At 42.9% G+C, this 13,903-nt stretch overlaps 3 protein-coding genes across 5 annotated transcripts in view; 2 read left to right on the top strand and 1 right to left on the bottom strand.

Annotated features, from left to right (window-relative positions):
- Positions 1–3,797, bottom strand: part of cdk8 (cyclin-dependent kinase 8) — a 14,203-nt gene extending 10,406 nt beyond the window's left edge. Inside the window, exon 1 of the mRNA XM_034298079.2 lies at positions 3,316–3,797. Coding sequence (XP_034153970.1) covers positions 3,316–3,443 — 128 coding nt within the window. The 5' untranslated portion in view covers positions 3,444–3,797. The remainder of the gene's footprint in view (positions 1–3,315) is intronic.
- A 537-nt stretch (positions 3,798–4,334) lies between these two features.
- rnf6 (ring finger protein (C3H2C3 type) 6) lies at positions 4,335–9,727 on the top strand. Of its 2 annotated transcripts, none has more exons than XM_026938240.3 (4): positions 4,335–4,609; positions 6,385–6,540; positions 6,715–6,834; positions 7,076–9,727. In XM_026938240.3, the coding sequence occupies exons 2-4, from the start codon at positions 6,399–6,401 to the stop codon at positions 8,866–8,868; spliced, it is 2,055 nt and encodes a 684-aa protein (XP_026794041.3). In that variant the 5' UTR covers positions 4,335–4,609; positions 6,385–6,398; the 3' UTR covers positions 8,869–9,727. The 2 variants fall into 2 exon arrangements, with proteins under 2 accessions (XP_026794041.3, XP_034153969.2); XM_034298078.2 differs by lacking the exon at positions 4,335–4,609 and adding an exon at positions 4,620–5,285.
- Positions 9,728–12,214: 2,487 nt separating this feature from the next.
- atp8a2 (ATPase phospholipid transporting 8A2) overlaps positions 12,215–13,903 on the top strand; it is a 62,997-nt gene continuing 61,308 nt past the window's right edge. Inside the window, exon 1 of one of the 2 annotated variants that reach the window (XM_034298181.2) lies at positions 12,215–12,490. In XM_034298181.2, the coding sequence (XP_034154072.1) occupies positions 12,448–12,490 (43 nt within the window). In that variant the 5' untranslated portion in view covers positions 12,215–12,447. The remainder of the gene's footprint in view (positions 12,491–13,903) is intronic. The other variant, XM_034298182.2, reaches the window with a different exon arrangement.

The raw sequence follows: 13,903 nt of genomic DNA on the forward strand, positions 1-13,903 counted from the left end.
CAGAGTATCGTAATAATGCTGTGAATATCGATACGTCCGTAGACATGTTGTCTCAGCTGACACGGTGATCCTGCAACGTGGACGATTATCACCAGCCGAGCTTTAGCTGAAAAACTCCCACAGCGTAATAAAAACACAGTGTGCTTATCTGACGACTTGCACATCAACTCGCGGTCTGAACTTTTCATTCACACGCAGTTTTACGTCTGTAGGAGAATAAAACCAAGCCCCTATAAAGCAGGAGGAGACACGCAAAGCTGTATTTATTTTATTTCAGAATAAAACACAGATGGTTTCTGTGCGTGTGGTTTCTTCAGTCTGCTCGTGAGGTCCCAGATGCTTTTCTTCCATTTTCTTTTAAAGACTACATTTTTATTTAGGTTCGTTTAACAAATTATTGCAACACTTTTTCTTTTTTTTTCAGTCCGAAAGGAAATAGCAGCTTACGTTGTGAAGAAAACGTTGGTTGGTGGAGAAAACATCTGGCTTAATCAGTGTAAAATTTTGCTATGGGAGATTTTCACTACAGCAGACAAGGATGGACTGGAAAGTGTCACGTCAAGATTAAATATTCGTAACATGTTTCGATGTATCACATGACCTCATACGCACACCTGAAATATGGCGAGTCTACACAAGAAAAAGGGGAGAAACAACGTCAGAAAGCTGTGAATGAATCTTAAAAAAAACGTCCCAGCGTTCACTTGTAGTGAGAACCAACTAACTTGTCCTTAAGTAATGTTACAAATAAATAAATAAATAAATAAAAAGAAATAAAATACAAATATTTTCTGAGAGTGTACGATCTATATCATATTAGACACATTTAGGCAAAACGGTACTTTTTAGACATAACAATAAATTAAGCAATCGCTTTACAATCATTTAAACACCTAAACAGCAAAGTAACAACAGAATCTATCAGTGTTATAAAAGTATGACTACAATATCTTCAGCATTATCATTTCTCAAACCACAGCGTGCTTGAATGCTTGAATCTGATTGGTTCGGCTGTAACATGAATGATAGGTTAATATTAATGCGCTCATTCTACTATGCTATTGTTTCTATAGTAACAGGGACTTGTACAACGGACACGCTGCATCATCTAAAACTAATAACAAATAGATTTTTACCTAGAACGTATATAACGTATAATCATTGACGTGGTGATGCTTTTTTTTTTTTTTTAGGAGACATTCATTTAACATTTATGGAAGGAGTCTCAGATGTAAGCGCTTTATCAGTCAAAGTTTCCCACCATGGGAAAGTCTTCAGGACAGAGGAGTTTACGCTTTCATATTTTCATTGGGAAAAATGTAAGGCTGTGTTTTGAGAGAGTGAGAGATAGAGAGAGAGAGAGAGAGAGAGAGAGAGAGCCTGGTGAGGGAATGGCTGTTTATCGCAGCTATAACGTATGTGAGAACAAGAACTAACTTGTCTCTTGGACGTTCCACAACATTAAATCTAACTATAAACCATTAAAATACACAACGTATCATTTATTAATAAATTAAACGTTGTAATTGTTGGCAAATCACTGTGTTATAAACAGAATAACACACTTCAGATCACGCTGTAATATGAAAATAATAAAATAATGCACTTCAGAGGGGTAGTGGCAATCCGCTTGCGCGCTGTGCCGCATCACACCACCCCAGCGTGCATTCTTTTCATATAACAGTACACTGACGTGCGTTATTCCTTACATACCGCCTGGTCCTAATATAAGTACGTACACAAACATGTACAGTATTGTGCAAAAGTCTTAGGCACCCTATTTTTTTTAGTAAAAACTTTGGTATAGATGCTTATTTTCTGACTTCTACATTACTGATTCGATACAAAAACATTTTAAATTCCAAACATTAGTTTTCCAGCACTAAATTAAATGTTACAGAAAAATGTTTGTATGTCAGTAAAGAAAGCAGCAGATTCCATAAGAGACACTTTTCAGATAAAAACATAATGAAGGCTGCTGGGTTTTGCTGCAGAAATAAGAAGCGAGTCGACAGTCAAAGTCTCCAGAAGAACTGTGGCTGCTTCTGCAAGATGCTCAGTAACACTTCCAGCTCATTTCCTTATAAAACTGCACACACTGCACCTGAGACTACTGTTTTTTATTTAAAGCGAAGGATCGTCACACCAAATATTGACTTTGTTTCATTTATTACTGTTTACTGCTCTTTATAGTATTTTTTTAAATATAGAAACATTTAGTTTCATTTAGTTATTTTTTAAGGCATCTTTGCTCTATAGCATTTCTGTGCATGTGCCTGAGACTTTTGCACAGTACTGTATATTAGAGATGGACCATGTAGTCGAATATGAAAATAATGAAAAATTAAGATATTTTTCTGTTTATATTATGGGAAATAGAACCAAATAAATTTGTTAAAAAAATACCATGGATAGGCACAAAAAAAAAAAAAAACATGCACATATGAGAGTACTGTCTCTAGTTGATAACAGTTTTGAACTGGAGTGATGTAGCTGAGGATGAGGAACTGTCAGAAGTCCCACACCGTGCTGAGATTTCTACCTCTCCGTCAGTGTGTTCCAGTGTTTCTGAAGGCAGAGCGGTAGGATTCGTGTTCAATTAAAACAAACAAACACACAAACAAACACACACACACACAAACAAACCTCTATGTTTAGGCCACACCCACTTCAGGTTTAAACCCGAATACTGATACTGATACAGATACAGATAGTGTCATTGCATTACACTCCTAATATACATACACATACAGATTAAAGATTAAAGAGATATTTTTCAGGGTCTTAAAGACATTTCGATAAACGTTTACGCTTGAAATTTATTTCGGAGACAAAATTATTTTACTAAGTAATTTTTACATCATATTAAACCTTTCATTTAGAGCTTATTAGAAGCAGTGATCTGCTCTTTATTGTGGTCTGTTCCTCGCTTGTCTATATTACACACACATCAAAAGATATTACTGATGTGGGACAAAGATAAAAAATATTGGCACCCGTTAGAGAAGCACCACCACTAGCCTGCAAGCACCGAGAAAGAGGTGATTTTATCACTTCATCCTGCTCAGGTGGATGAGATAAGCCGGGGTGTGATGTTCACAGGGCAGCTGTGTCACCTGTCCGAGTGATACACACACGTCTAAATCACAAACACACGGATTTCACGCCGATCGCACACACCAATCCCGGCCATCAGATCCCAGCTACGTGCAAGCAAGCCAGGCATGATGGAGGAGAAGAAGAGAGAGCAGGATGCGTGGATGATTTTACAGAAAAGCAAGCAGGCAGGCACCAAGGCCTCGCCGTGAAACTCACCCGTCTTTTCTCTTCGCCTTGTACACATGACCGTACGTCCCCCGGCCCACTTTACATCCCTCATACTCGAACAGGTCCTCTACACGTTCCCTCTCTCCGGTCAGTTTCACTTTGAAATCATAGTCCATTTTCACCGCAGCTTGTGCACAACCGCTTTTGTTGTCTTTCTTCCCTTTAAAGCGCCGCTAACAGGGAGGCAACTTTACTCCGAGCCCTGCTCACACAAATGAGTTGCCTTCCCTCCTCGCGTCGCTGCTAATCCCACTGAAATCCCCACATTTACCTCCTGCGATTTGTAGATGACAAACTAACGAGTTTTCATCCGCAGAAATCACTCGGTGTTATTGCGTTTACGATCCGACTGCGTTAATTTTTCCCTGCAACTGCGCTTCCCAGCCGGTATCTCACTGGGGAGAGCTGCGCGTCGGCATACGGCACTGTCGCAAAGCGTCGTAAAAGCCGCTAATTGACAGGACAGGGCTTTGTGATGCACCACGTGGATTTCTTTTTAACTCTTTATATGTAGAAAAAAAATAGAAATGAAGTTCGTAGACACTTCCAAAAGGTTTACATCATCCCTGTTTTGTGTTTGTGTAGATTCTGTAAACATTTACAGCACATATTCTCTTGAATGATCCTTTATTGTGTTCTAAAACTGGAGTGGTCTTAGGTTTAGGCGTTGAAAAGGCACAAATCACGATTGATCCAATCATAGACATATCAGCTTAACGTCAAAAAAAGGACACGCTGAGTAAAAAAAGGACTAAAGATGAATCTCGACTTCAATAAGTGTATTTTTTTTATTACTATACGCATTTATATTATTATTGGTAATTCTATTTCTAATACGATTTAAACCTTTTCGGATTTATAATTATATCTGACAAGTAACTACATGCTGTGTGTAGATTAAAACGATGCAACGTGGGTGAATTTACAACTAGGAACGTGTTTTCCTCGAAAGATGTACCCAGTCGGTCATGTATTTGTGTGGCACCGTTGGTCCCATCTTAGTTGAGTTATTTTCCCACCTGTATTCCGACCAAGCCCACCTCCTGTGCGAGGATTGGTTAGTGGTTTGTACCCGCAAACAGTCCACCGATTGGATGGGTTGCTCTATACATTAACCAATCCTGGCGCAGAAGGCGGGGTACTAGGGCGTCTATCCAATCAGAGTGTAGGAGGCAGGATTTGTTGTAATGCGGGTGGGAGAAAAAGATAACGCACCTAGGCTACATTTGTAATCAGAGCGAAGAGGAAAGAGGACTCGTCCATATTATAGCTGCTGTTTCAGGTATTGAAAATGCGTGTTTTTGGCTGTGTCATTGTAGCTTGTTCTGAGTACACACAGCTTCGATGTTATTAATACGTTTTGTCGGGTTTATCCACTAACGGTCATTTTTCGTGTGTCGGCTAAACAATTGTCAAACGGCTATTTTTCGTTAGCTAGCTGTTAGCTTGGTGGATGTCTTCTCGACACCAACAAACTCGCATACAAAATGACAGCTCGTTTTTCCTTGTTATTATCTCTTTAGAAGTGTTGATGTAGCGACGTTTTGTTGCTGAGTTTATAATGTAATTTTGGCAGCGTTTTAAAGGCAACACAACGCTTCTTCATTGTGTCTCGGTTTCAGTGCTAGCTAACACGGTGCCCGACGTTTTCTTTGTCATGGCCCGCCTTTGGCTGGCGTTGATTGGTTGGTCGGTGTGCCAGTCATCGCTGCTCGCTCTGTGATTGGTCAGTGGGTTGACGCCGTCAGTTTAGCGCTCCGCTAGCTTTGCATTCTTCACCATGGCCTGCTGTAACAGTGGATTACTCCTGAACAATAATGGTGATTAAGAAGGGATATATGTTGTTTATTTGGGTTTTATTTGTTGTTATTATTAAGGCAGTCTAATTGCAAAGCTGTTAAAACCTCGGATTTGGAGCGAGGCTTTACGGATCACCATATTCTGGCGTACATTTTGAGGTAGAGTTTCTCTCTAATGATGGGTGTAACGTTATATGACTGATGGATTTGATGTCTTAGCAAAATATAACTCAGTTTTTCATGTATTAAAGATGTGTAGCATTTGCGTCAGGCTCTTTTAACCTTTTCTAGCCCTCACAGCACCCAGCACTTGCCAGAACAGGTCACATGCAGACTGCTTTCTCTCTTCCATCGTCGCATCAACCTAAAAATCCTTTTTACAGCCACAAATAGTCTGCACTAAGCCTTTAAAGGCTGCTGGACCGCCATGTTAGTCTTCATTCAATGATTCAGTGATGGCAACTCTCTTCAGGGGGAAGTAGCTAGCACGCTCAGAAGGTCGCAGGAAGTCGCCCAGTGACGTCATGGATTACTTTGCGTATTCATTGCGTCATCATGGTCATTTGCATATCAGAATTTGTTTCATTAAGATGGAAGGTTTTCTGAAGACGTTTAGCATAGAGCAACATTTCCTATTCTGAGTTTTTATCAGAAGAGAAAATAAAAGATTATAACATTCTTTTGAAAAGAAATCGTCTTTAGTCGCAGTTCCATAAATTAACTGTTTACGTGTTCATGAAATTCTGTCGTTTCTATCGAGAGTGCAGAGGAAAAGATGCAGAGAAAAGTTGGGAAATAGTTCCAAAGGAAATGGTTATGGATGGAATAACTGACTTTTATTAAGTATCACCAAGAACAGGGTTTAAGACGAAGAACAAAGGTGTGTGTGGGTGGAGCAAACAACAGTGATCAGTGATTGGTTAGTGTGGAAAATGCTGATAGGTCATTGGTTATTGGGAACAGTGCTGATCATTGATTGGTTGTTGGGAACAATGCTGATCATTGATTGGTCTTTGGGAACAATGGTTATACCGCAGACAGTTTTGATTCCATGCCCAAAATCTACTTCTTTCTATAAGGAATAAGTTATAATCTATTATGTTTTTTCTGTTTGGTCTTCTGATAATGAAATAACAAATGTGAATCCTGACACTGGTAACCATCTATAAAGGATGCACAAATTTTTGCACTCCACTGTGTAGTCTCGTCCAGCAGCGCTAACAGTTTACCCTTTTATGTGTGGGCTAACGGTGAACAGTGGTTTCCGTGGTGATGGACCCTCCCGGCGGGCGAGACGAGCGTCGCCGTCAGGCCGAACGTCTTCGGCGGGAGGAGGCGTACTACCACTTCATCAACGAGCTGAGCGAGGAGGAGTATCGGCTCATGAGAGACAGCAACCTGCTGGGCACACCGGGTAATTTTACACACGCGCACACACACACACACACACACACACACACACACACACTGCAGGGTCCTCATTCAGCAGCATCCTGATGCTAACCCCAACACTCTGATGTTATGTTTGTTAAATTCCTGATGAATTTTGTCTTCCTCTCTCTCTCTGTGTGTGTGTGTGTGTGTGTAGGTGAAGTCACAGCTGAGGAGCTGAGACAGCGTCTGGATGGAGCGAAGGAGCGCGTGTCCTCACAGCCTCGCCCTGAATCACGTCCGCAGAACAGCGAGGCGGGACAGGAAGGCAGCAGTGGTGAGTTACAGTGTTAACAGCAGCAGGGCTTTGGCTAACATTTAACACAATGGCTTCCTCACTCATTACTTATTATAACGGAGTGGTACAGAGCAGCAGTAAGGGAGACACTGAACGATCAAATTTAGATATTTTTTATGGGTCTCGTTGTTGTTGTGTATACTGGAAAAATCCTGGAAAAATAATTTTCTAAAAAAAAAACCACCCTGATTAGACGACTTCCTGTGTGCTTGTGTTGCAGCTGCGGCTGAGCCGGGCGCTGAGAGCACTAACGGAGACTCTCTGCTGGAGTGGCTGAACACGTTCCGGCGCACAGGCAACGCCACCCGCAGCGGCCAGAGCGGCAACCAGACATGGCGCGCCGTCAGCCGCACGAATCCAAACAGTGGCGAGTTTCGCTTCAGCCTGGAAATCAACATCAATCACGAGCAGCCCGAGCCGGGGGAACACAGCGACGCCTCTGACCCCGTCGAACTTCCTGTTCCGCAGAGGGCCTCTGCATCTATACGCAATCCGCCGAGGCCCGCACCCTATTCCACTCAGCACCCCACCCCTTATTCTACAACCAGGCCCACTCTAGGGAGGCGGGCTCAGGCACGGCGCACTCGCAGTAGCACTACCCCACCCATAACCCCGCCTCTGATCTCGCAGACGCCATATACGAGTTTGAGGAGGAACCTTGCTTTGCCTCAGCCAGCACTGCTTCCTCCTCCTCCTCCCCCCACTCTCCCTTCCTCCCAGGCCACACCCACATCCCTGCCTCAAGAGCAGGATAGTACTAACAGTGTGCAGAGTCAAATACAGCCACACCCTCCTTCACTTAGTAACGAGGAGGAGCAGGAAGCTAACGATGCTCCAGACTGTCCGGAAGCTGTGTCTCAGGCCAGTGCGCAGGGGGTGGCAGCTAGCCGTGAGGCTCGCAGAACTCGTTCACGTGGCCGGGTCCGCCGGATAGCTCTGTCCCGGTCCTCACGTCGTAGCCGCTCACCTCTGGATAGAAACTCCGCCCGAAGCTCTAGTCCCACCCCCAGCAACAGTGCTCCCGCGATAGAGTCCACTGGAAACACGGCGGCTGCTGCTGCTGCTGCTGCTGTGGAGATGGTGGAACTTCCTGCTGAGCCGACAGCACCGGTGGAATCTGCCCCCGAAGTGGGCACTGAGGAAGGCGAGACGCCTGCGTCAGGTGCAGCAGGAGGCGTCCGCCGGCATCCGACTATCATGTTGGATTTGCAGGTGCGCCGAATCCGGCCGGGTGAGAACCGAGACCGGGATAGCATCGCCAGCCGCACACGGTCTCGTGCTCGCGCCGCTGAAAATACGGTCACCTTCGAGAGCGACAGCGGAGGCTTCAGACGGACCATCTCGCGCTCGGAACGTGCCGGCATCCGCACCTACGTAAGCACTATCCGCATTCCTCTGCGCCGCATCTCCGAGACGGGTTTGGGAGAGCCGAGTTCCACAGCGCTGCGCTCCATCCTGCGGCAGATCATGACAGGCTTCGGAGAGCTCAGCTCGTTAATGGAGACCGAGGCAGACCCGGAAGGCTCCACCCCCGGACAGAATGCGGGCGTCAACGCGGCAGCTCAGACACAGCGTGCGCAGAGTGGCGAAGCCACAACAGGGAGCGCTGTAACCGATTCGGGGCGAGAGGGTGGAGCAGTGGGTGAGGCTGGCCAGGCGAGGGTGGGCACCAACGGGCGGGACACGAATAACCTGGTTGAGAACGGCACCTTACCCATCCTGCGGCTGGCGCACTTCTTCTTGCTGAACGACGAGGAGGATGACGAGCATCCGCGCGGTCTCACCAAAGAGCAGATCGACAATCTGGCCACGCGCACCTACGGCCAGGCGAGCCTGGAGGGCGAACAGGGGCGTGCCTGCAGCGTGTGCATCAACGAGTACGCGCAGGGAAACAAGCTGCGCAGCCTCCCCTGCGCACACGAATTCCACATCCACTGCATCGACCGCTGGCTCTCGGAGAACAACACGTGCCCCATCTGCAGGCAGCCCATCCTGTCCAGCCATCAGGACTGACTCACTTCCTCCATCGCTCCTGTACATAGCGCTTCAGCTGTTCCACCCGTTCCTTCATCAACTCCCCCTGTATTCAGCTGTAGGTAGAACCAAAAGAAGAAACAACACAGAGAATTAACAAAGCTTTATTTTTTTAGACCTGTTTTTTTTTTTTTTTTCTTCTTCTCCTGTCTGCGTAGTCCCCTCCATTCTGCTTCAGGGTTTTCCGTTAACAAAACACAGCAGATATTAACTGTGATGAATCAGTGTTAGCAAAAGCTAATCTTCAGCATTTCACTTAATTTCATGAAATGGATTTTATAGATTGATCTGTACATTGCAGACTCTGAGGATATGTAAATATATGAATGCCTGTGCTTTTTTATTTTTTTTGCGAGAGTTTGACATTGAGACACAGTATAGAACCATGCGTAAGATAAGCTCCTCTTGAAATCTGTTTGAACTTTAGTTTTACGGCACGCTCTCTTAGCAGAATGTTCCATTTTTAAAGCTCTTAACACGTTTAGCGCGTTGGCAGTCAGGGTGTGGTGACGGAACCCTACTCTGATTGCAACAAATTCATGGTTTTAAGATTATAGTAATTGAAACGGCAACGAGCCACTTAACACTACATGCTACAGTGATATGGACTGAATTTTTTTCCACTTCACATTTCTGATGCTTCACCATGCAGATTATTTAATAATATTTTGTCTGCCCCATTGCGTGCATGCGTCATTTTAAATTTGCCGATTGTTTTTTTTTTAACCTGTGTGTGAATATAATGCCAGAACACAGGTCATTATTTTAATGAGTGATAGATAATCAGTTCGTTATTCTTCTTAAAGCACTTGCAGGAGGAGTTTTAGGATAAGAAATTGTTTTGCCTCTGACGGGCCAAACTTTTAAAATAGGTGCAATGATAGAAAAAAAGAGTGGATGATTTTAAGTCCCTGTGTTTAATGCTATTTTTAAGTTTACCCCAAATGTTAAGATTTCTCGTTCAGCTCAGCTTGTTACTGACATTTGAGTTCTTTGACGGTTATTTAAAAAAAAAAACTTTTTTTTAAAGTTACATGACGTTGTCTTCCAGGTCCTTTTTCCCCCCTGCCTCCTGTTTATAATGGATTTTCCCCGTGTCCACTCCCCTGCCGTTTACAGTGAATATAACAGGCCCAACAGTCAGCCGTATTCAGAACATCATCAGAGCACAGGGACAGGCTGCGTCATTGCTATTATTATTATTATTATTATTACTATTATTATTATTATTACTGTTATTATGAATATTATGAACTTCTCTCCAAACTTTAACTTTTAATGAAGGTGACAAATATGAATTGGTCTCTTAAGAACTTTTTTTTTTCTTTTTCTTTTCTTTTTTTTTTTTTTTTTCTTTCTTTCTTCTAGAAAGTGCTTAAAGGGCATCTGATGATAATAATGAGCTTATTATGGTTCTGTGTTCTCATCCTCTGTGCATGAACAGGGTTGTAATATACACACACACACACACACACACCGCAGCCTCGTTTCCTTCTAAGCAGACGAATCGGTACGCTTCTCAACAAACCTTTACATTATGCCTCAATGTCTTGTTTAAAGGAAACAGTAGGAAAGAAAGTGGTTTCCTTAATGTTTTCTTTCCAGATGTAGTGGAATATACTTATATTTTGAGTGTATGTCGCAAAGGATGTGTGTGTGCGTGCGTGCGCGTGTGTGTGTGCGCGTGTGGATATGTATGAAATTGCGAGTATGCTAGTGGTCATTCATCCGAGAGCGCGACGGGGTCTTTGGCCATTAAAAATCCAGAATGATTTATTTAGTTCTTATTTAATAAGGTAAGAAATGACCTTGAGATATGAATATGTATTATGTTCTAATGTGATGCTAAAAACAGTTACGGATATGTATTCTGTTACTATGTAATAAAATGAGCAAATGAGTTTTCTTTTCTGCTCCTTAAAATTAAATAAGGTCTGTTTTTGCCTGTATTATTGTCTTACAATTGTTCTTCTGTTACGATGAATCTGGAGCTGATTCGCTCGTACTGTTTACCACACAGTGTCACTGCTGTACTGAGAATAACACACCACTCAGAAAATATCAGCTCAGCACTGCTGGACTGGATTTGATGGACGGCTGACAGCAACAGACAAACCTGCTGTGACACCCAACTAAATTAATAACATGATCAAATATTGTCCCTTTTTTCTTCCAAATAGGATGTTGCAGTATACATTCAGCTACTCATATTGCATTTTCCTCTGAAAAATTATCAGCCGTCTGATTCTGAAGGCTCGCAGTCACTACACATTCTCACTACACATTATCTAGAGTTCTAATAGTTATTATTTAATTATTTAAAGGTGATATAATTCATATTTTTAATTTCTTACAAGTACAAATAATGTGAAAAAATGTCAAAATGATAAAATAATAATAATAATAATAATTTAAGCCATTGTCTCAGAACAAGTGTATTACACAGCTGTAACACAAACCCAGTTTGGAAACCTGCCTTCCGGTCCGGAGTGTGTGTTTGGCTTTGGATTGGCCTCTTGTCAGTCATTTTATGGACACGCCCCCAACGCCCCTTCACATTCTCATAAATCATAATGAAAAGTTGCATGTTTATAGAGATTTATCTTGGCTTTTCGATCAGAATGTCCGAGTGCACTGGAAACTGATGTCATGACCGTCCTTGCGAATGGAAACTCTAGTTAACATGCTGACTCAAGCTGAACCACCATAAGTTCTGGGGGTGGAGCTTTGTGTACATGGGTGGAAATGAGGGTGGGCTCAATGAGTAAAAAAATCATTCAACTCTAATTAAACTCCACCCATTTAACCATTAGAGAACCTTTTCCCCCACAAATCTTATCTAATGTACCTTTATTATAAACATCAATCTACAATCCTAATAAAGCTGGGAAAAGTCTGCTTCTGTGGGTGGAAGGTTCAAGATATTTAACAAATCTTTACTGGTACCAAGAAATAAAAATGATCATCATATAGAGACATTACAGGCACATTTTAGTTCTCTTTTTTTGTGAGTGTATTCATTTATTTTGTTATTTATTTATTTTGTATATTTATATATTATTTCTATATTTTATTTTTGGTATTTATTTATATTTATTTATAATAGCCTAGTTTAAGATTTTTATTATTATAGTCATAGAACATAAGGAAGTTGTTTAGGAGTCCCTGGCTGCAAAAGGTTTGAGAACACCTCTTATAGGCTCTTTACATATTTTCTTCCAAATTTGAAACAATCAGCTTCAGACAGCTTTTTTTAAAACTATATATAAATGTATAAAACACGAGCATGCAGTTATAGTGTGTATCACTCGGTGGGCGGAGCTAAAGAGACGACGCGGCGGCGCGCCTGTGGAAAATCAGCAGCGTGCGGGATGCGCGCTCCCGCTGTAATGCGCGCCGCCAAGCCCTGGATGACCTAACGTTTGTGACGATGCTCCATCTGTCGGAGAGCGCGGCCCCGTGTGCAGTCCGCTTGCCCCCCTGAGCTGGGCTTCTGGTCCACGGCTATGCTCTCGGTGCGCTCGGTGCGCTCGGACGCCCGACACCCGCAGCCGCAGGATGTACTTTAACCGGCGATCGAAGAAGATCCACAGCGAGGGAGGTAAGCGAGGCGTCTGGAGCGCGATCACACACTTGATCAATATTCCATTATAGCGGGTGGGTTTTTTGTTTTTTTGTTTTTGCGTGATGAGGAATGTCCCGATTGTCGGCTGGGAATTTGCGCAACGCGTCGGCGGATAAAAATGGAGGCGAGCGCGTAAGACGGATGCGCCCCGGGGCCTGTCACCGAGCACGACTAACAAACAGCCTATTCATCCGCATCGGAAACGGGTGTCACTGAGCTTCACGGCGTTAGTGCCCTGTAAACACACGGGTTGCCCCGGTGACGTCCCGGTCATTACACTCGTCCTTGCGCACTAAAGACGCAGCTCAGCTCGGTTATATCATGTAGCCTGAAATGAGACTTAACTGTGCGTGAATGCATCCTGTGAGTTATGAGTTAACTCTAGCACAAGGCATCAGATCATTAGCAGCAGAATAAAGGAAAGCAAACACATTGGTACTAAACTGTACTGGTACTTTTCACTGTCACTGGCCTGGTACTATCAAGGGTATATCTTTTGTACCTTTAGTGTGTATATTTTACCTTCTAAGGTGCCTGTCATGTACCTTTAATTAGCTTTTAGAGTACAATTTGAAATGTACATCAGTGGTCCTTCAAGTCCAATTCTTCATTCATTCATTCATTCATTCATTCATTCATTCATCAGTAAGCATTTTATCCCAATCAGGGTTGCAGTGGATACACAGCTTATCCTTGGAACACCAGGCACGAGGTACGAGAATTGAGTGTAGCCAATTCTGCATGTTTTTGGACAGTGGGAGGAAACCAGAGAACCCAGAGGAAACCCACACAAACATGGGGAATCTCCACACAGACAGTAAACTGAACTCAGAATCAAACCTGGAGCTGTCAGGTGGCAACACTACCCACTGCACCACCATAGTGCCACCCTGGCCAAGTTATGTACCTTATTATTTTTTAAAGGTGGATATATATTTAAAAAAAAAAAAAGCATTAAAAACAGTTCCTCAATGAGAAGGAAGGTAGAGCTTGGACCCACCTTTTGTAGCGTTAGTATGTACCTTTACAATAATTCAGGGTGCATAATTGGACCTTAATGACCACGGATGTACATGTAAAGCTTTACTCTAACACACACACACACACACACTCTTTCCATGGTAAAAGATACACAGGCTACTGAAGGTATAAAAGATAGATAGATAGATAGATAGATAGATAGACAGATAGATAGATAGATAGATAGATAGATTCATTTGCTAATGGTCTAGTGGGTTGGAGTTCAACTAACTAAATGAATGAATGAATGAATGAATAAGGATTTGTTTAGGGCATTAAAAACTAATGGGCACAGCACAATGGACATACAGGTGGATTCACTGTCATCTAAAAAAGCTCGACCTGCTGCACTTTCTCTATCTCTGTCAT

The sequence above is a fragment of the Pangasianodon hypophthalmus genome, chromosome 22, assembly GCF_027358585.1.
Source record: "Pangasianodon hypophthalmus isolate fPanHyp1 chromosome 22, fPanHyp1.pri, whole genome shotgun sequence".
Classification (NCBI taxonomy): Eukaryota; Metazoa; Chordata; class Actinopteri; order Siluriformes; family Pangasiidae; genus Pangasianodon; species Pangasianodon hypophthalmus.

Bases quoted from the DNA above. Each gene is read 5' to 3' on its own strand.
- rnf6 (XM_026938240.3), top strand. From the start codon at position 6,399: ATGGACCCTCCCGGCGGGCGAGACGAGCGTCGCCGTCAGGCCGAACGT. The intron at 6,541-6,714 runs GTAATTTTACAC...GTGTGTGTGTAG, and splicing joins CAACCTGCTGGGCACACCGG to GTGAAGTCACAGCTGAGGAG. The intron at 6,835-7,075 runs GTGAGTTACAGT...CTTGTGTTGCAG, and splicing joins GGGACAGGAAGGCAGCAGTG to CTGCGGCTGAGCCGGGCGCT.